Below are 22,156 nucleotides of genomic sequence, written 5' to 3'. Positions count from 1 at the left end.
GACTACCATTGCAGACTGCGTGTTTTGGTGCAGACAAAAGTGAAACACGAAATGTCACACATCCCTGTGTACCATGTCCCTAACACTGCATGTAATATTTTTACGTCACCCTTATAGCAGGCCTGACAGCCCGAAGGCATGGTGCGGAATATTACATGTGAAGGCACATCTGCATGAGCAGATATGCCCTTGTGCTGGTCAGTCCTATTACTACCTGTACAGGTGACCAGGGAAGCCATTTTAAAACTAGACACTGGTGAAAAGAAGTTCCCCAGCTACATGATGGCTTCGCTGAAAATAGGGATGTTTGGTATTAAACATCTCTTATTGGTAAACCCACACTGATGCCAATGCCAGCTTTCCCAATACATGCACTCAGAGAGCACCTTAGAGGTGCTACCTGAAAACCTACCAGCATCTGGTGTACTTGCTGACTGGTTTCTGTCCGCTGGCCACCCTTGGCGCTGTTCTGACCTCCAAAGGTGAGAGCCTTTGCTCTTAGGAGACCCAGAACAAAATCCTGTACGGGAAGAGGGTGTAATACCCCCTTCCACAGGATGACCTGCTGATTAGCCTCCTTGGGCCAGCAAGCTTCAAAGAAGCTGCCACCTTTGAAATTTGAATCCTGCTCCCCTCACAAGATAGGAAGCCCCCACACCCGTCCAGAGCCCCCTTGGCACCGGGAAAGGCAGGAAAATTAGCTAGTCAGGTAAGTGTACCACTTCTAGGCTAGTACCACCCCTAAGGTGGGCTTATGTGAGGCGGACATGATTTTTCAGAAGTAGCCTATGATGGCATTCTTGGGAATTCTGGGACAGGGTTATGCCCGCTTCCCACAGCAAGTGGTCATACAGGGGTCATAGTGACCCCAGAGTTCAAGAGCCCATTGACTACTACCCTACACTCCCCTAAACCCCCTTTATTCAGTGTTTAAGAGAGCTCCTGGCACCAGAGAAGCAGATCCTGAGGACCTAAGATGACAGAAGAAACCGAAGAGGAGAGAAGAAGCAGCTGATCTAGTACCAACCCTGCCGACCAGTCTGCATCTGTCATCGAAAACTGTGCCAAATTCTACTTGTCCTGCTGCTATTGACTCCAGAAACCTGGGAGGACTACCTGCCTTCGAAAAAGACTTGAGACCTCCAATAGCAGACCTGTTCTGAAGAAACTTCAAAAGAGAAGACTCTGAGGCCTCTATAACTGCCAAATACCGACACCCGAAGTCACCACTGCGCCCGTCGCTTCTGGCCCGAGTTGAAGTTGGGCATCAGTGTCAACTAGGTCCCCCAGCCCACCAAAGCTCGTATCCATCATGGTTTCACCCCTCTTGGGCTCACCGACATCGCCTGCAGCCTCTGCATGCACGCCCCCTCAACTGTGACCGCTCCGGTAATGAAAAACCCCGACGTCCGAGGACACCCCTTTTCCCATGGGCCTCGGAGAAGAGGACCAAAGGAGCGCCGCTGTTCCCGTGCATTGCAAGGCCTGAGCCCACTTGCTGGTTCAACCTGACTGGCCTCCTGGCCAGAGTCTGCAGCCTCTTTTTGCAGTGACAGATCTCCATTGAAATACATTGGGCTCTTGACACTGATTTGCACCCTGCATCCTTCCGCCCTCGTGCCACTGGTGGTGTTCTGTTGGTGCTGCCTTGGACCTTGCCCTCCACTCACCTTAACACCTGGAGATTGGTCTTGTAAGTTGTTGCACTATACTTGTTTGCCGAACTATTTCATCCTTCCTTACACTAACATTGCAGAACTCAAAAATTGCAGGGTGTCCGCTTTTCAGAATAAGAATTTATATTTAAAAAATGTACTTACCTGAATTATTTTTCTCTAATGCCTAAACCTATATAAAGATATTTGGTATTTTTATAAATTGAAGTGGATCTCCTTCCGGAGTCGTGTGTGTCATCTATTAATCACTGTGTTTATTTGCAAATGTCTTGCACTTCTCTGTGTTAAGTCTCAGGCTGCTCAAACACACTACCCTGTAGTAGAGCACTTTGGGATTGCATAGCAAGCCCTGTCCACTAGTAAGGGAACCCCTGGACTCTTTACTCAGGATATGAGATTATTGTTATATCACATAAAGAGACCGCTTCCTACAGTATAGTTTTCTAATTAGTTGTGATTCCTAAGGCACGGAGCTGCATGGCCAATGCAGCTAAATAGGACTCACATGTACTGTGAGGCTCCACGCATTAAGTTTTTGCCTTTGTCTTAACCAACTAAATCATGGTGCAGTTCTTCCATTGTACCAAAAAGAGAAGTTTAAGTAATGTAGAGTAATAGTAGTAACACAGGGTGAGTAATTTCCTATACTTTTTCTCCTCACTTTCTTTCATTCTCATCAGTATCCGAGTTACAGCAAATTATTTCTTTTAAGGTGTCGTGCAGCCGCGATACTACAGAAGAAGACAAACTCACAGATATAAAGGAAGAGCAGAGTGACTGCACGGGTAGGGCGAAGAGAAAGTCGGCAAAGGTTGCCATCTACCACCTTCATGAGATTGCCACCGAAGAGCTGATCAAAGAGTGGCCGAAGCGCAAGGTGCTGCAAGACCTGGTTCCTGACGATGGGAAGGTAAGGGCTGTCTGGGAGGGAGGCTTCAGATGAAGCTGGTTGGCGAGTTTGAAGATACTGGTTTCACTTAGGATTGAGTGATTGACTCAGGAAGGCGCTTAGAGGCTCAAAACATATTGGAGCTGCTGCATGACTTACCACTGATTGCTCGATTGAAGGCCAACCTTAGCAAGCCACTGCTTCCAGTAAAGTGAAATTAAATTTCTGGTCTCTGCCTCAACATACTTCACCTGGGTGGAGTACCTCAGTCCTATATAATAATAATAATACTAATAAAACAGTTTAAAATAAAAAAAATTCATGTTATTGCAGTCATACAACCAAGAATCTGCAGAAGTAAACCACGTCTAATAACATCTTTTTAGTTGGTGCACGTTTCAAGCATCATATATTTCAGGTACCTGATTGAAGGGTAGAAGCTGAAGGTGCTCTTTTCCCATCCTCTCGTCGTCATGGTGGTTGTACGACCCGAGTGAGTTATGTTTATTCTATGTTATGTGGACTTGTAGGGGCCACTCGAAGGGGAGACACATCTCCAAGAAACCAATGAACCCTACCAATTGATGGGTTTTGGGGATGGCCGAAATTGTGATGGCAGTAGCATCTGACACTTCAGTAGAAGGTCTGTAGGGCCCGCACAGGTGGAGGAGACACAGCCCCAGAATATAAGGTCACTTTGTATGTGGCCCAAGTGGTCCACCCAGAAGCAATGATGGTACAGCCCGTGGAAACTTACTGACAACCTCAGTAGTGGGTCTGCGGAGTATACCCAAGGTGGTGAAGGTGCAACAAAGGGAATATCTGCAGGCAAGAGAAAGAAATCTGCTAACAGCGTCAGTAGAGTGCCTATGGTGACCAGCAAATAACATTGAAGGTACAGCCTACCTGACTTCAGGAGCAAGCCAGTGAAAGTAATGGGTTTAATTAATAGAATAAGGTATCAATCTGCTGGTGGAAATTCCAGCCCAAGCAGAAGTCCCCCCACAAGGCCAATTGCTATAGGAAGACACCCTTAAAACCTGTCTGGCCTTCATATGGATGCTGAGGCTGTGTCTAGGTGCACCAGGGGGTGGAATTAGTTAAGGAGCGGATGACAGCAAGATTTATAATCTGGGAAACTCGATGAGAGATAGAGAAAGGGTTTGGAGGAGGGCTTTGAAGTGGTAAATAAGCTGGCTTAGAGAAGAGATTAGAAAGGGCAAGTAAGCAGAAGGGAGTCAGGAGAGGATAGCCCTGTTTTCACTGTGTTGGGAGCAGGGCAGGCAGTAAATTGCGAAGACCTGGAATGGTAAAAGTGATTGTGTGGGTTGTGTGTAGAGCGAAAAGTGATAGATCTAATTAGAAATTCTGTTGAACCCACAACCGGTAGTCCAAGTGTTTTGTCTTCAAATAACTATTGAGAATAATTGCTAATTCAACCACTGGCTGGCAGTTTAGAGCAAATCATGCATGTATGGAGGCAGTACTCTTGTTAGCGGTACAAGATGTTTCCTTGTAGATGTGGAAGTTGTCCTGTTCCTACTATTGAGTTTGTTTGGTGTATTGTTGGTGCCTCTTTTACCAGAGATCCAGGTCGGAATGGAGGTAGGAGGTTTGCTTCATGGGCACCGGTAGCTACTTGTGATTTGCTGCTTAGAAGAATGAGGTGCATGTGACATTCAACCACTTATTGCATGAAAGATGTCCGAAAGCTGAGTCCTCCATGATGGAGGCTAACACTGGATGTCGTCTCCTACATTCACACACTGCCAAACACCGTCAGCAAGCATTTGTTTCAATTCCTAGACTAGAGAACATAGGTAAGCAGTCTTTTAATCTAAAAGTTATGAGTTTTGTTGTTTATTTCGCTGGTCTGCCCTGCCTTATCTTCGAACAAAGGTTCTATAGATTTTGACAAGAAGGTCCTGTTCAAGAGATGTGATGTAGTGGAAACGAGTGGGCAAAGACAAGTGTACAACTTTAGATTCTCATCTTAACGCAGGAATATATTTGTATGAACAAGAAGGCCCTAGACGCTGACATTAGTTTATTTACTATTGCAGTGGTGCTGTCCTCCAACCTCTAGCAATATGCTGTTGGTCACATATTAGTAACCATCTCCAAAGGCTTCTCTACTGCATGGTCTGCAAAGTATCTCGCTTTAAAAAAAATTGCAATATTTTTGTGCCTGAGAATTTTTCCAAGTCTGAATTATAGCAATTACCATCTTAATCTCCCATCCTGTCTGTTAAGAAGCTGATTCTGTCTGTGCGTGTACATCTTTGTGTGTATCTGTTCGCAGCTTGTTTCTAGTTCACTCATCGGTGTTGATGGCCTTCAGTTTCTTCCATCAGCTTGTTCCTTTGTAAGCTTAATTCTTAATAAGTCGCAGGTTAATGTACTCAGTTATTTCTGGTTCTTTGGTTCTTTTAATATGTACATTAGGAGTGTGTATGTTTGAAAGTATTTTTGTGTCTAAGATTATAGCCATCTCTATTCAAAATTGTTGGGACAGAGTTGCTTTTATAATATGTTTTTGTTCAAAGCATTTTATTGAAATTTGCATTCTGAAAAAACATAAAACATGGCCCAATGCTTTCAACACATCCATGCGTTGCTAGTTACATGTTACAAGATTAAAAGAAGTAGGGCTAATCCTCCCCCCCTCCCCCCCCCCCCCCCCCCCCCCCCCCAAATTCAAAGCACAAGAATGCCCACATATTGATGTGGTGGGAATGAATATGGATGGCATTCTCTTTAGCCTTGTTTTTGCATTCTAGTTTTAATACCTCTACAGTAGTTTTAACATGTTCCTCAGGCCAATCATTTAAGCCTTATGGATCCCATAAAGTGTCCGCGCTCAGAGCGTTCTGGTATATTCTAAAAGAGGATGAGTTTCTGAGATGGTCTCTCATTGGATTCCACGCTGCACGTTCATGTTTGCTCTCTTGTGGTAGTGTGGGCGAGCAGATTAGACTTATCAGAGGGTATTGCAAAGCATTTATTGCCCACACATAGGCAGTCCTTGAGACACACACTCAATAAAGAAATTCAGCACCAATTCATAAAAATAACAGATTTTTAAAAGAATTTTGATCAAGACCAATATCATCTGAATCGGGTAAGTACTTTTTGTGATATGGATTTTTACAGGTTTCAAAAGTTTACAGTTCGTGCAATTTTTGGAGCGCTAGTCCTATCCCATTGGGAAAAAAGATGTACTACATTTGGGCACTTGTCAGCGACTTCCGGGACTCTTCTCTTGGACTTAAGGTGAGTCTGGGGCAGGCGCCAACAGGTCACCTTGGGCGGCACAGAGGCGCTGGGTGCAGAACTGCAGTTCTGCAATAGATGCCCGTTTAAGTCTATGGGGATCGGTCTAGTCAAAAAGAGGCTGCAAGCTGGGACTGTGGGGCCAGTCCAGGCAAACCCAAAGGGGGGGCTCAGATCTTGAGTCATGTCCAGGCAGGGACACTGTTGATGCACTCAAACTCAGCCCATCGGCCATGTGCAGTGGGGCTTTATCCAGTGGGGTTGCACTGCTTAAGACACTCGCAGTTGTAGGAGGGCCTACAAAAAAGGCTGCAGGCAGGGACTGGGGGACCAGTTTGTCCGAACGCAAAGGTGGGCTCAGCTCTTGGGTGTATCAGGACCCCATTGGCACCGTCACCTCCCTTGGACTCGGACTTTGGGGCTTGGGTGCAGAGGTACTTTGAGGTGGCTCGTGGTGGCGGTCGGAGGCTCAATCTTTGTCTTGGTTCTGCAGAAAAGGGGAAACAGGATAGCTTTCCAGCTGGGCCGTTCTCAATGTGGGTCTCACTGTTCCTGAAATCTCTCGAGGTGCAGGTCGGTCCTACTCTGCGTGAGTGTCTGGGCTGGCCAAAACAAGTCTTGGTAGCTGCAAGGGGTCCGGTACCACGGGTATTGGTGCTGTGTGGCTCCGGTCGATCCTGGCATCCCCAGGGGAGGGGGGACGAATTTGGCCTGTGGGTGCACAGCAACCTCTTCCTGGGCAGCTGCGGTGTCGATAGTTCCGGTAAACGGCAGGACGGAGACCAGGACCTTGCTTCTTCAGTGCCTGAGACTGCAGGGGGAGTAACTCCTCTACTCCTAGGGAGTTCTCTGGCGAAGCACTGGCAGCCCCCTGGGTTTCTTGCAGTCTGCACATCAGCAGCACATGTCGGTTTCTCTACAATTGTCGCGGTCAGCAGACAGGCTGGCAGGGTGGGTGCCAAGTCAGTAGTTGCTCCTCTATTTTCGTGTCAGCACTCTTCTTTGTCCACTCCTTTTTTGTGTCAGTTGAATCTGATTTCTTGGTGTCAGGAGGTCCCCTAAATACTCAATTTAGGGGCTTTTAGGGAAGTGAAGGGTAGTAGCCAATGAGCTACTTACCCCAGGGATCACAACACCCCTTAGATGACCACTTTCATTGGGGAGTGGGCATCACCCTGTCCCAGAATTTCTAATTCCACCACACACAAGATGGTGGAATTCCTATCTTTGTGTTCACTTCAGGGTGCCCTTCCAGTGCAACAAGCCTCCTGCAAAGCAAATTCCCCCCCCTGTCCTGGTGTCAAATGGCCCTCAGTGTCAGGAGTGGCATTCTACAGGTCTGGAGGAAGTCAGGCTTGTATTTCTGTAAACTCCTCCTGTTGAACAGGCATTGTTTCTGTACTCTTAGCGGTCAGAAATGTGTCTGTGCTGGCAGGCCAGATTGGACCAGTCAGCCAGCACACTAGAGGAGACTAGTAGGGTTAAGGGGGTACCTCTAAGGTACCCTCTGGGTGCATGTACAAATAAATCCACCACTGAAATCAGTATGGGTTTATTAATGCGAGGTGTTTGATCTAAACACCATAGATTTCAGTGAAGCCATTATGTAGCTAGGGGACTCGTTTTGACCAGTGCCGGGTACATACCTTAATATGACTTCCCTGTTCACTTGCAATATCCAGCAATGGCGCTAGCATTGCAGGGCCATATCTTCTCATGCAGATATGTCCTCACATATGCTACAATGCTCCCTGCTTTAGTGGCTCTAAGGCCTGCTGTAGGGGTGACTTACATATAGCCCAATCAGTGTCTTTGGCACATCATGTTTTCAAATATGGTTTGCACCATTTTACGCAGCTTGCAGTGGCAGTCTTCGGGGGATTTGTGTGGGGGTCCCTCAGGGTGGCATACGTCATGCTGCAGCCCTTAGGGACCCTCTGTAGTAACCATGCCCTAGGTACCTGGGGTCCCATTTACTTGGGACTTACAGGGGTGCTAAAGTCCTCAGCCAATCATTCATCACTTTGTTTTAAGAAAAGAGCACTGGCACGGAGGTCTGGTTGGTAGACCTCATTGCACGGTTAGAGTCGAAAATCAGCATCTAGTAGCTAAAAAGAGGGCAACAAGTGGAAGTAGAACTGCAACAAAAACCGCGTTTCCTACACTGGGCTCTCAAGGGTGCAGGCTGCCTTAACTTGTCGTCTTGATGCTTGACGGGAGGCTAGCCACCTAGCCCTTGGAGTCAGTTTTCTGTGCAGCCTGTCTTTGCTGGATATAGGGACCTGCTGGGCAGTCCTTCTTCTGTCTTCTTTCCAGTCCAGTAGTGATGTGAGGACTGTATGCAAGGGATGCCGCTTTCATGCCATCTTCGTGTTTGTGGGTGGGGAGGATGCACTAGCCAATGAAGCAACAGTTTCCACGAGGCAACCCTACCCACCTACATCACTTCATGGGGGTTTGGTCAGAAACCATCCCAGAGTACCCTGCTCTGCCTTAATCCAATATGACTCAGTCCATTATAGCTTGCATGCCTTTGTGTTTTGAAAAAAAGACAAAGTCGACATAGCACCCTTCCTGGGTGCCATGCCAGCCAGCACTTCCTGAAGGTATAGGTAAGTCACTCCTCTAGCAGGCCTTATAGTCCTAAGGCAGAGTGCACTATACCACAGGTTTGGGCGTATTTTCATGAGTAGATATGCTCCTGCAATACTTAAGTACAGTCTTAAATATTGTAAGCGACAGAGAAGTCATAAGGAATACATAGACTGGAAACTCGACAATTCGAGTTCCCCAGCCCCATGATGGCTTTACTAAAACCAGGTGTTTGGTACCAAACAACATTTAGCAATAAATCCACGCTGATGCCAGTGTGAGATTTATTAAGCCATGTACTCGGAGGGCACCTCAGAGGTGTGTCCTGAAAACCTACCAACCCTGGTATGGGCTCTGACAGGCTTTAGGCAGCCCGTAGGGAGAGAGAAGAAGCTCATTATTCATTTATAACACACTCGAAGGGAGCTATGTCAGGTAGATCATCCCACGAACCAGTCACATCTCCGAACATCTGAGAGACCTTCACTGGCTCCCCGTCAACAAAAGAATCACCTTCCGCCTCCTCACCCACGCACACAAAGCCCTACACGACCAAGGCCCGAGCTACCTCAACAGCCGAGTCAACTTCTACGCTCCCAAACGCCACCTCCGATCAGCCAACCACGCCCTCGCCGCCGTCCCCCGCATCCGAAGAGCGACTACAGGAGGAAGGTCCTTCTCCTACCTGGCCGCCAAGACCTGGAACTCCCTCCCGACCGACCTGCGCCTGACCCAAGACCACCTCTCCTTCAGGAAGAAGCTGAAGACCTGGCTGTTCGAGCAGTAGCGGCACCCCCCCCCCCCCCCCCCCCCAGCGCCTTGAGACCCTACGGGTATGTAGCGCGCTTTATAAGTGTCAATGATTGATTGATAGATGAATTAGACAGAAAGAGGGTAGGGAAAAAAAACGCTAAGCAAAGGACATATCTAAATGATACTTATAGTTAACACATAATATAATATGAAAGTGTTTTAAAAGAATTGGAGTCCATGGTTTATAAAGTGGTTTGCTGATACATGTTTTATTGTTATTTACAGTATGTTCCCTGACGAAGGACCCAAACAGGGTCCGAAATGCATTGGATGAATAAACAATACTGCTTGAATGGAACTATGCATTAGTACGTGTTTTTGGTTGAGAGGTTCGGATGGCCCGCCAGGACATGAGAAACTTGGGAAATTGGCATTTGCCTTGCATGAGGAAGAGTTTAAGAAAGATGATTAACAGCTAAAAGAACGCGCAGCGCAGAACATAAGGATTAAAACATGAAGAAAAAAAGTTGAAGATGAAACAATGGTAGCATTTGCAATCTTAAAAATGAGGCTGTCGCCGCTGCAGTGGGGTTTAAAAAATACCCCACGATTTTTGTGTTTAGCCTGCCACACACAGACATGTTTCGGACCCCTGGGTGGAGCACCTCTGCTCTCTGGGACCAGAAACAATGCTCATCCTGGGCAGAGGTGTCACACCTCCTCCCCCAGGATGAAATTAAATGAATGAAATATCGTACTTGTATAGCGCACTGCTTCCCCAGCTGTGGTGTCCTGGCGCTGTCCGTATACCGCTGTGGAACCCTTCCTGGCTTTTCCCTGTGAGATGTCCACTCCTAGGCACCCCCAAGGTGAAGCCAGGCATCCCAGCGCTGTTGGGGCCGTTGTGGAGATTAAGCAAGCTATTGCCCAAAGTTGCAGCGTGGGACCCATGATTAGATGAGGCACCGAGGCGAGAATTATCAGGTCCGAGGAAATTTGAGCCCAAGACCCGCCGAGGCGGGAATTGAACCCTGGTCCCGGGCCAGACCTCTGCATCAGGATCTGCCGCTCCAACCATTGAGCCACGCTTCTACACTTGATGAGGGGCTGCCAGCGGCTTGAGACACTTTTTATTTCCATTATTAGTTACAGGTAATTTGCTCTGTATGACTCCCGGATGGTGAGCGTTGGCTCCCGGATTGTGAGCGTTGCAAAAATCTCCAATTACCTAATCTTTCCTTTAGACCACCTGAAAAATATTATAACCCGCTGCCGAGGGCTATACCGGTTGTTAAAGGGCCTGAACCTGGGTTACAGGCCCAAGCTGCAGGCGAGGATCTGTAACGTGAATGAAGGCCTTTAACAAAAGGTATAGGTCGAGGCAGAAGGGCTATTAGAACAGTCCACTCACCGAGGGTAAAATGTTCTAAATTAAAGAGGTAGAAACAGAAAGATAAACATTGGGATGCAGGAGCAGAAGGCGTACACGAGGCATCAACAAAAATCCAGAGCCACACCATTGTTTTCAGTGGAGCTCCTGACATTCCAGTGTTCTATCATTCTATCCAATCGTTCCTCCGTGTCTATTCCTAAGATTTCAGGTTTGTTCATGCTTATCGTAAATCCTGATAACTTTCTATAATCTTTACATAATATTTTAAGTACATAAAATGCACGAAATAATTGTGTAAATTGATGGTTAGTCCGTGAATGCAAAGAACTTTTTATGACTGTATCCTGATAAACTTTGAGGAGCTCTGATGTTCATTGATACACCTTGTTGCTGATATTGTGTTTTTTCCGGTTCGTTTGTTAGTTAAAATACAGCCGACCAGGGCTCCCGGCTTTCAGTGAGGAGGTCATACGCAAGTGGAGGACTGAAATGAAAGCATACCGAAGAATCCGATGTCCGAACAAGGTGTGTATGTAGTCAGGTAGAAGTTGTCATTTTTTGCTCGTGGTTAGAGTGATGTTCATTGACACTGGCATCCGTGCATGACTTGGACCTTATTTAAGAAAGACTACCTGCCTTTTAACAGTTGTGCTGGCAACAGTGGCAGCTACTTTATAAGTAAAACCAATACACGCAGGTGCTGTAGCTTCACTGGGTGCGTTGACCTTTGTCTCACCTTGTCTCCTAGCACAACACCTTAGGTTTCATTTACTTGGTCCCCTGATGGATCTTGAATCATGTTGAGAGGGGTCGGACATAATGGATCCAACTCAGTTATCCAATGAGGACCAGGAATTGAATAACTGACCTAGAAACTAGTAATTATATTTATATACATAATGCTCAACACTACACTATACAAGTACAGAATTCTCACAGCGAGATCAAATCTCCGGAAGAAATTCAGACAGGCTGGAATCATACAAACCATTAACTCAGTTAAAGCTATGCAGAATAGTAACATTAGAATCTGCTTCCCAGAGATCTCTCTATTTAGATTCCCGTCCCTCATTAATACTCAATTGGAATGCACAATCAATAATTAAAGATGAGACACAGAAAAACAGAAACAGGATTTGACTACGGTTTCTTTTATGAGCAAATTTAACCCCTTCCATGCTGGTGACGAACCCCAGCCGTCATGCACTACGGTGCTCGTGTGCTGATGACGGCTGGGGTTCGTCATGACCCGCCCGTGTTCGACCGGCGGCCGCACACGGGAAAAAAAGCGGCCGCATCGAAGGGGTTAAAAAGAGTAAATTTATCAATATCAGGCATTGATTTTAGTAATGCAGAAATAATCAAAATTGTCTCCTGTGGCCCATCAATTACAAAAGCTATCGAAGAAGTGTTCAGGAAAAAGCGTGAATCATATCAGCTCAAAGGTTCTCTCTCAATGAGTGCAATAGCACACGCAGCTTACGCATCCGCCCAAGGAAGGGCAGGAGAGTCCGCAAGATCGAAAGCTTTCTCTCAGACGACAAAGAACAAGATCTCCAGAGAAAGAAGAAGTGTCTGCCACAGCACCCTGTCGCTCCGTCGCACAGCGTATATTGATCCACAAGTTTTGGGGTGACACCTCCTGGGTCACCTCATCTGGTCAAACGACTCAGTCCATTGGTCAGTTTGTGTAGAGTGATTGTCATGCAGCATAGAGAAGACACATTTTATGGCATAAAGGCGGTGATCATCACGTAAGCATGTCGAACCATCCAAAATGTAAAATTTGTGAACAACAGTCCTTTAGCAAAGGCACATGAGTGATTTCAAGAAGACACTTTCTCACAGAAGATCAGTCCATTGGTCAGTTTGTGTAGAGTGATTGTCATGCAGCATAGAGAAGACACATTTTATGGCATAAAGGCGGTGATCATCACGTAAGCATGTCGAACCATCCAAAATGTAAAATTTGTGAACAACAGTCCTTTAGCAAAGGCACATGAGTGATTTCAAGAAGACACTTTCTCACAGAAGATGTTCCCAACGTAACATACTAGTAATGAGTAGTACTAGAATGTGCATTGCAACTCTCTCCATGAAACATAGTTTCATTCCACATTGTAAGTCTACGAAGCCTTTACATGAGAACATAATCAAGAAAAGAAAGAAAATGCAGGCATAAATTTAATTTGATTCATGAAATTTAGAATATAAAATAATGGCGATATATGTTTCATTCTAGAATCTTGGGATCTCTATTTCTTTAAACTTATTTGCACTCGTAAAGCATTCTAGTTGATGAAGATTATTCTGTAGAAGTTTTAGAGTATTTGGAATTATTATAAATGTGCAGCACCTATTTATTTTGTGCTATGTTTCATCATGTCAGAATCGGATTTATGTGTCAACAAAGGGATTCAGCAGTTTACCTGCTACAACCGAGGCAATCAAACTCTCTGTAACGTACATTCTGTCTGTGACATCATTATTTACCTTTAAAAAGAAAATGGTGAAATCACTTCTGCATGACAGTTTATTGAAGTTCAGTTGTGACATCCCAGTGCCTCCTGTCAGATCCAGGAGACACTGTGAAAAGCAGCTTCCTGGATATAACACTTACATTTAAAGGGGAGACTAGCTTTCAGACTACATTCTTCTAAGCTATCTAACCTCAACATCCAGTCATGTGTTGTTTAGAGCTTCACTCGAGTTCCTGTGCCTTATAAATGAGCTCTGTGTGGTCAGGGAACTCCTCAGTGGCTTGCAGTATCCTTACATGTGTACCCAGACATAAAACAATGCTACCAGAATCACTCACCCTAGGCATCAGAGGTGCTAAAGGCCTGGTCACTTGAGGAATCAAGTGACCAATTGTCTTATTTTGGGGAAAGAACACTGGCACTGGGGACCTGGTTAGCAGAAACCAAGTGCACTTCAGTCAAAGTTGTATCAAATACCAGGCAAAAAATGGGGGACTACTGCAACACAAACCCAGTTTCCTACAATTGAACATTATGAAACCCTCAAACACACATCCTTAAGATGCTTGGGGAGGCGAGGAGAGCGAATCAGTAGGGGAAATGCAATCTTTTGGCCATCAATGTACAGCAGTCAAAATTTCACATACTACAATAAATGTATCCAGTGAAGGATTGTGGATAGGGGTATCATTTGGAGTAGGTAGTGATAGGAATGGCTGCCCTTATGTTGCTCTGAACCCAGTTGAACTGCTTTGCACACCGAAGTGAAAGCCTTTCTCATGTAAGAGCAAAAGGGGCCTTCAGTGCATGCTTTCCTATCCCAAACATCTGATGTACAGCACTTCTGTGCATTAGTGCGATCGTCTGTGACGTACAGGAAACATTTACAACATGGGCAGCAGCAATGGATCCTTAATACGTTTTGGGCTTTGCATGATCTGGAACTGGCACTTGATATGGAGCTCGTATAGTTGTTTGCCCTATGCACACCTGTGCAAGCACAATGAAATCTTTTCATGTTCATTGTTATGCACTTAAATAACGTCATCCACTTGTATTTCTTTCATCTTAAAAGTTGAATCTTTAATGCGCCCAGGTTCCAAAACTTCAGTATCTATCTTACTATGCAAAAATATTCATTTTTGCATTACGTCAGTTGTATCCAACATGCAATGCAAATATATTGTTTTGCTTAATACTAACACGTGTTTCGCGTCCTACTTCTTCAAGTCTTTACTCAACTGCTTTTGCATGTAATGTGTTGCCATATATATACATACCTGTAGGAAACTGTCTCTGTACATGGAATACCACTAAGCGGTTATACCTTGCACAGAGTCCGGACATTCCCCCACAAGTGTACAGGGCTAAATGTAAACCCAAAGTACTTTATTTGTGGTAGTGTGGCTGAGCAGCCTTAGGCCTAACACAGAGGAGTGTAAGACATTTATTGCGCACACAATGACCAATAACTGACGCACGACTCAAAAAGGAGATCCACACCAATTTTATAAAAATAAGCTTAGTTTGAGTTTTATTTGAAGACCAAGATCTTCGCAAGAAGGTAAGTAAGTTTTGAAAGAAAAATACTTCATACTTAGAAAAGTCAGCGCTTAGTGCAATTTTCAAAGAGTTCAATGTTATCTTATGGAGGATAACAATAATGCAGTTATACAGGTAAGTACGCAACTTACAGTTCCAGTCTTCGAGACCGAAGGTCAGCAAAGGGCAAGGGTCAGGTGAGTGCCAAAACTGTACCTCCAGCGGCACAGGAACAGTGGGTGACTAGGTCAAAATTGGAGTTTGGCCCAATGCTTTTCTGTGGAGACGGGATACTCAAAGCCATACTGCATGCAGGTAGGTAAGTCGGTTGGAGGGGCCCTAGCTTTGGGGGTTAGATTTAGCACAGGGGGCCCCAAAGCAGAACTAAACATACACCACCAGTGGCACTGGGGCAGCAGGATGCAGAGTGCAATTTCGGCGTCTGGGCCTAATACTTTTCAATGGAAACTTTGGTTTCAACAAACAGGCTGCAGGCGTCGACCCGGAGGCCGCATGTATGGGGTCGTAGAGGCACCTCGGTTCACTTCATCAAGGCCCAGGAGCTTCATGTGCAGGGGTCCCTTTAGAGGTCAGATTATTCTTATTGCAGGCATGTGCACACCATGTCCTTACCTGACCCTTGCCCTCTGCTGATCCTAAACCCGGAAGGTTAAAGACTGTAAATTGGATATTTACCCATGAAACCGCATTCTTGTTTCCCCCCATAGGATAACCTTGAACTGCAAAAATGTACTTACCTTTTTGCAAAGATCTTAAACAAAGCTTATTTTTATAAAATTGGTGTGGATCTCCTTTTTGAGTTGTCTGTCAGCTATTGGTCAATGTGTGTGCAATAAATGTCTTTCACTCGTCACACTACCACAAATAGAGCACTTTGTGTTTACATTGAGCCCTGTACACTTCAGGGAATCTCTGGACTCGGTTCATGGTATAACCACCCAGTGACATACCATATACAGACCCAGCTTCCTACACATCACATCATTTAATCATTGCTGTTCAGAACTAAGACAAAAGGCAGTGGAACGGCCCAGTAGGTGGAGGTAATGGAGGGGGCAACGGTGGGGATAAAGTTTGAATACCTGTAAATGTGTGCACGCTGACCACTGCAACACACTGAGCTATTAAATTTGTGAATCTCTGTTACAACAATAACTCAATTGTAGATTAAATTGTCACTACAATGGTATAGCAGCTCTGAAGTGTGCAGATTAAATTTTGTTCTTGCATTGATGTCTACATCTGTGTACTTGCCTCCTGCTTTTATATACGAATCACTATAATTTCTTACTGTCTCATGTTGTAGCTGTATGATAAAGGCTAAAAATATCAGAGCATTAAATTCCATACATAAAAAGACTCTTGCATTCGTACGTGAGGTATGTTTGATTGTCTGCAAAATTTTTTTGTTATTTACAAATAGTCTTTTTTTGGCCTTTCAGGGTTGTGTATCGGTGTACAGCAGCGTCTCTGGATTGAAGGCTCACCTGGGCTCTTGTACACAGGTATTTTCATCTTGCTGTAACAATCTTTGCTGAATTTTCAATGTTGAATGCATTAAATAGAGAGGGGCCTTAAGTTTAGGTCACGTGACTTCATGTGCTACAGTGATTACAAGGAAATCCCCAGTTTGTGTGGGTACCCAACTTCTTGCTTTGTAACTCTCTGTATTAGGGCTAATCAGGCCCCAGTGCATGTGCTCTGAACCCTAACACATGTTGAAATTGGCTTACTTCCTAATTGACCTATTTTACTTATGTGTAAGTCCCTTTTATGTGGTACAAAGTCCACCAAAAGGCTGTAAGTTAATTGTCACTAGTGTACTGAAGCACACGTTGTGACACTGCAAAATATGACCACATGCCTGCTACTGCAGCCTAGCTGTGCAGTTATGAAATCAAAATTGCATGCGGCCTGTCAAAGTAACACATTTTGACTGGCCTGAACCTCCCTTTCAATTATAAGTAGGTCACTCAGGTGTAGGCCTTAATGCCCAGTAAGGCAGGGTGCATGGTACTTAAAAGTAAGACATGTACAAGTTTAATGTAAAACATGTCACTGCAATAAGTCCCGAAAAGCTATTTTCACTGTAGCAAGATTAACTGTTCCATAGGAAAGCAGTGGTATACATTGATAACGTTAAGAAAGTTGTCTCTGCCTAGGAACCAGCAAAAAAGTTAATTAAATTTTTTTTTTTTTGAGTTTTGCAACATGAATTCAACTGTGGAATAAAAACATCCCCATTAGATGGCTTATTTGCGGCCGGCCATAAATTGCAGAGGTCATGAGCAACGAGATGACCTCGGTTGGCGCCCCACACGCTTTGGTGCTATTTTCATTTAAAACTTTAAATAGTCATATCTGCTGGTCCCCTTATTAGATTTTTGTTATTTTGGGATTTTTATTGCGTTAGGCTTTCAACATTTGAACTATTATGGTGCTTTCAAACACTTTACACAATTTCTCCAGTCAGTCAATCCTTTATTCAGTTTTGATTAAAATCATAAAGGTACACATAGACACAGACACATCATAAAAATCTTAAAAGTATAAAAATAAACGAGTCAGTATAAATTAAATATCAATTTCATGTAGTAAAACAATATTGAGTAAAAATTTGAGGACATAGCCATTTATAAAGCATTTGTATTACAATATGAACATAAGCCCTGTTTAAAACTATCTGGCTTAACCAATACATTATAAAGTCATTGAAGTGCAATTACCAGAAGCATTTCAGGCATTTCCTATCCAGAGGGATTGACTGTAGAGCCAATTTAGTAGTAGTCATGAAACAGAGCGCATGCGTATACCCGCTGCTTACAAGTCGCAAGTGAATAGCATAGCTTTAGTGTGGGTAGAAACTCCAGATCAGTCCTACTCTGCCTTATCTTTGCCTGCTTCAAGAGTGGTAACATGTATACAGACCTCAATGCAGAAAAGTATTTGCAAAAGAGGATAAAGTGCATAGTGCTCTTGTTAGATTTGGGGGTCTCTAGTTGGCACAGGTAGGTACTTGTGACAAATAGGGACCCTCTCCTCTAGTCAGGATAAGGGGATTACACTCCTAAAATAACCCCTGCTCACCCTCTAGGTTGCGTGGCGCGAGCATTCAAGGCTTACTTCAGAGACGTTGTAAGTTAAGCAGTTGTGACCACATACAGTAACCCAGTGACAACACTACAAATGGACCCCACACTGGTTTTATATAAAAAAATAAGTAGACTTTATAAAGAGTTCCACAAGACCATAAACGACAAAAATACACACAACGATTACTTTAAGATGGTAGATTTAAGCTTAGTTCAGTTCAGTTCTTAGATGCGACACTCTGCGTCAATGTACCTTAAGTTGCGTTGCGCTTCCACGACAAGCAATGTCGCAGCGATGGGAAATGCAGCAAAGTCAGGTGCAAAGAAATAAAGTTGTGAAGATCTTCCAGATGCGGCACGATTCTCAGGGATGCGAGACGCTCTCGGTTCGATGCGTGGACTGCAGCGGCGACACCCTTACGATGCGACGGCAACAGCTCCAGCGGCGACGCTCTTCTCCGCGATGCGTGAAGCTTCCGATCTATGCAACAACTACAGCGGCGACATCCAAGATGCGAAGACAGCAGCTCCGATGGCGGCCCGCTTCTCGGGGATGCAAGGTGCTCTTGGTCGTTGCGGTACAATGCGACAGTTCCAGCGGTGACACCCTCCTTCGGAGTTGCGACGGCAGGCACGGCGACACGCTCCGACCTCGTTGCGAGATTCTTCTCCTGATGCGGTGCAGTGCGACAGCTCCAGCGGCAACACCCTCCTTCTTCTGAGTTGCGACGGCAGCAGCAGCGACGGCGACACGCTTCCTCTTTGTTGCGGCACGCTTCTCTCTATGCGGTGCAGTGCGACAGTTCCAGCGGCGACACTCTCCTTCTGAGTTGTGACGGCAGGCACAGCTACGGCGACACGCTTCTTCTCGTTGAGTCGCGCTTCCAGCTCCTTGCAACACGCAGTTTCTCAGAAGGCCCAAAACGGCAGCATGCACTTCCACAAGAACTCTGGGGAGCTGGGGGGAAGTCTGTTGTTATTGAGACTTCAGCAGGAGGCAAGCTCTTTTCCAAGCCCTTGGCGATCCTTCACAAGTTGAAAGCAAAGTACACAAAGTTCCTTTCTCCTTCCTTTGGCAGTAAGGCAACCACTGCAGGCCAATCCCCCAAGCAGCACTTCAGCTTGGGAATAGTCTCTTCTCCGTTTCTTCAGGTTCCTCTCCTCAGTAAAGGCTTCTTCTTGTAGTCCAAAGTGATTTAATTTCTTGGGCTCAGGGTCCCAATATTTATACCCCAAAATCCTTTGTTCTCTGAGGGGAGAGGGGCCTTTGCCCAGTCCAAACCAGCTATGAAGCACTCTGTTTACCAGACTTCTCCTTTTCTTTCACAGTGCAGGGCAAGCACATCAGACGCCCCACAGGGAGGTGGAGCCAGCATTGTGGAAGGGAAGTACAGTCCTGGAGCACTTTGTTTACAGGATGTGAGAAAGTGGCTCTATATACACTGGACATTAAGGCAGTACAGTGCGTATAGAGTCCACAAACCCCAAATGTATAACAGAGGTTAAAGTCAGAACTGACATTACACTCCAAAGTGGTAGCTTGGTCGAGCAGTAAGGCAGTACCAGAGGACAGTGTAAAGCATTTGTTGTACACACTCAGTCAGCAAAAGGTTTCACACACTCAAGAACTGAACTGCAGGCCAATTATTATTATATCCTCAGATATAGTTGTTTTATTTTTAGAACCAACAGTTATAAAAATATACTTTTCGAGGTAAGAGTACTCTCATGTAAATACTTTGCAGAGAAGCAATAAGTTTGTACACACAATTACAGGATAGCTAATAAGTAATACAGTTCTGAAACACACTCTAGCATTGAGCTCAATGGGTTTTTCATAGGAAAGTACAGGTGATTACTTTATGGATTACTTTGGTAGTTCCAGGACTAGATCTTAGATTCAGTCCTGGGGTCTAAGCTGAATCCAGATTAGCAAAAACGTTTTAGTTACTGTGATGAATTCTCCTGAATGTAAAGCTGTTTTAAAAGTTCACACTTTGAAACTTTACGAGGTGATTCTGACAATGTTATCCAATGAGAGGCAATTCACGTTACAGGTAAAGTACGATCGCGTTACTTTTGTAACCCAGCACTAGTCTCCTAGGGCCAGCACTGGGGGCTTAACTCAAAACAGGTAGGTAATTGCGTTTCAGTATTTCGTACGATTTTTAAAGAATATTTGCAGTTTTCAAAAGTAGACACTTCGAAGAAATTTCATAGAAAAGCAGACAATGGGTTCCTATGGAGAAAATACAGGTTACTAGTAAAGCCGCTAGGGATTACTTTTGCGGTTCAGTACTGGGCGGAAAGGTACAATACTGGCTTCTCTCCTGATCACAGGTGAGTATTTTCGAATAAGGACTTTGGCTGATTTTATAGGAATATTTTCAGTTTTCAAAACTTCACACTTAGAAAATGTTCGAGTCAAAATGGGTCAATGTTATCCAATGGCAGGTAAGTGAATTACCGGTTTCCAGGTGAGTACTAGGTTGGTGAAGTTAGGGTTCTGGGTGTAGACCCAGGGGTCCCCCAGGGTCAGGTGAGTACAGTTAGTTCAGTCCAAGCGGCACAGGGGCGGCCTGGTGCAGATGTAGGTAGGCCCAATGTTATCCAATGAGGGAAAGGGGGCCTTCGGGTGGTGGCTGCTGGCTAACAGGCCAAGCAGCTCTGGGAGCTGGGCTTCTGGTCACTTGCTCTGGGCAAGGGAGGAAGTAGAATAGGGCAAAAAGGTCACAGCCAGTGGCACTCGGGCAGCTGGGTGAAGGGTGCTTTTAGCCGTCGGGGGCTCAATGTTATCCAATGAGGATCTTGAAAAAGGAACAAAGGTTGCAGGCTCTGGGAAGGTGACTCTCCAGGGGCGACCAGCACTTCGAGAGGCAAGTCGGGATGATGGAGCACAGGTAGGTACCCCAAAGGGAGGCACAGGGGTCCGCGGGGCGCCGGGTGCAGGAGTATCTTTGGGGGTCAGAAAAGCTTATCCTCGGCTGGTCGTGGTTGGGGTGGCTCCTGGTTCTGAGTCTGCAGGCGTCGGCTGGTTCGTTGAGGACGGTCTTTGGGCATTGGACTTCAGGTCCCAGTCGCCGGGGGGACGTCCTCGTGGTCTTGGTTCGGGTTGGCCCGGCCCGGTGCAAAGTGGGCTGGTCCAGAGCTTCCTGGTGAGCACCAGGTGGGGTGTAGCAGCAGAACCTCTGCTGATGGGAGTCCCAATCTTCGAGAGGGTCAAGGCAGGCAGGTCCCCTGGGTGTCCCAAGGTTGCTGTCCGCGGAGGTCGCCGGGATTAGGCAGGAGCAGGTTCCAGGATCAACAGGCCGGTAGGGTTGGGGCCAAGTCAGTTGTTGTTTTTCCTGTTGTTAGCAGTTGCGCAGCCGGTCTTCTTCTTGATCTTCTTTCTCCGTTTGACATCTGGATCTGAGGAAGGAAGGTTCAGGGAGCACCTAAATACTAAATTTAGGGGTGTTATAGGTAGGGCAAGGGCAATCAATCAATCAATCAAGGCATTTATAGAGCGCACTACTTACCCGGAGGGTCTCAAGGCGCTTGGGGGGGGGGGGGGGGGGCGCTACTGCTCGAACAGCCAGGTCTTGAGTTTCTTCCTGAAGGAGAGGTGGTCTTGGGTCAGGCGAAGGTCGGGTCGGGAGGGTGTTCCAGGTCTTGGCGGCAAGGTAGGAGAAGGACCTTCCTCCTGTTGTCGCTCTTCGGATGCGGGGGACGGCGGCGAGGGCGTGGTTGGTCGATCGGAGGTGGCGTTTGGGAACGTAGAAGTTGAGGCGGTTGTTGAGGTAGCTCGGGCCTTGGTCGTGTAGGGCTTTGCGTGCGTGGGTGAGAAGACGGAAGGTGATTCTCTTGTTGACGGGGAGCCAGTGCAGGTCTCTCAGATGTCCAGAGATGTGGCTGCGTCGGGGGATGTCGAGGATGAGTCTGGCTGAGGCGTTCTGGATCCGCTGGAGTCTCTTCTGGAGCTTGGCGGTGGTTCCGGCGAAGAGGGCGTTGCCGTAGTCCAGTCGGCTGGTGACGAGGGCCTGGGTGACCGTCTTCCTGGTCTCGGTGGGGATCCACCGGAAGATCTTCCGTAGCATGTGCAGGATGTTAAAACAGGACACGGAGACGGCGTTGACTTGTCTGGTCATGGAGAGGGAGGAGTCCAGGATGAAGCCCAGGTTGCATGCGTGGTCTGTCGGTTTGGGTGCGGTGCCCAGGGCGGGGGGTCACCAGGAGTCGTCCCAGGCTGAGGGCGAGGAGCCCAGGATGAGGTCCCTGTCCTGGGGTGAGGACACCCCCCTAGCCTTCTCCTCAGCGCCTGCCTTCTCCCCTGCATAGCGCTCCTGTATAGCGCTTGGTATCGTTTTTCGTTTTTCTTTCTTTCACAGAGAGTGTACTGCTGCACAGCGCCTGCCTTCTCCCCTGCATAGCGCTCCTGTATAGCGCTTGGTTTCGTTTTCCTTTCT

General features: G+C 46.1%; 1 protein-coding gene across 2 annotated transcripts in view; it reads left to right on the top strand.

The window, feature by feature from the left end:
• The window catches only part of ZNF512 (zinc finger protein 512), a 121,810-nt gene that overhangs the window by 85,316 nt on the left and 14,338 nt on the right, over positions 1-22,156 (top strand). For both annotated transcript variants that reach the window (XM_086928178.1, XM_086928179.1), the window contains 3 exons: positions 2,389-2,586; positions 11,000-11,101; positions 16,062-16,124. In XM_086928178.1, coding sequence (XP_086784304.1) covers positions 2,389-2,586; positions 11,000-11,101; positions 16,062-16,124 — 363 coding nt within the window. The remainder of the gene's footprint in view (positions 1-2,388; positions 2,587-10,999; positions 11,102-16,061; positions 16,125-22,156) is intronic.

The sequence above is a fragment of the Lissotriton vulgaris genome, chromosome 6, assembly GCF_964263255.1.
Source record: "Lissotriton vulgaris chromosome 6, aLisVul1.2, whole genome shotgun sequence".
Lineage (NCBI taxonomy): Eukaryota > Metazoa > Chordata > Amphibia > Caudata > Salamandridae > Lissotriton > Lissotriton vulgaris.
This window is presented reverse-complemented; position numbering and strand designations above follow the sequence as displayed.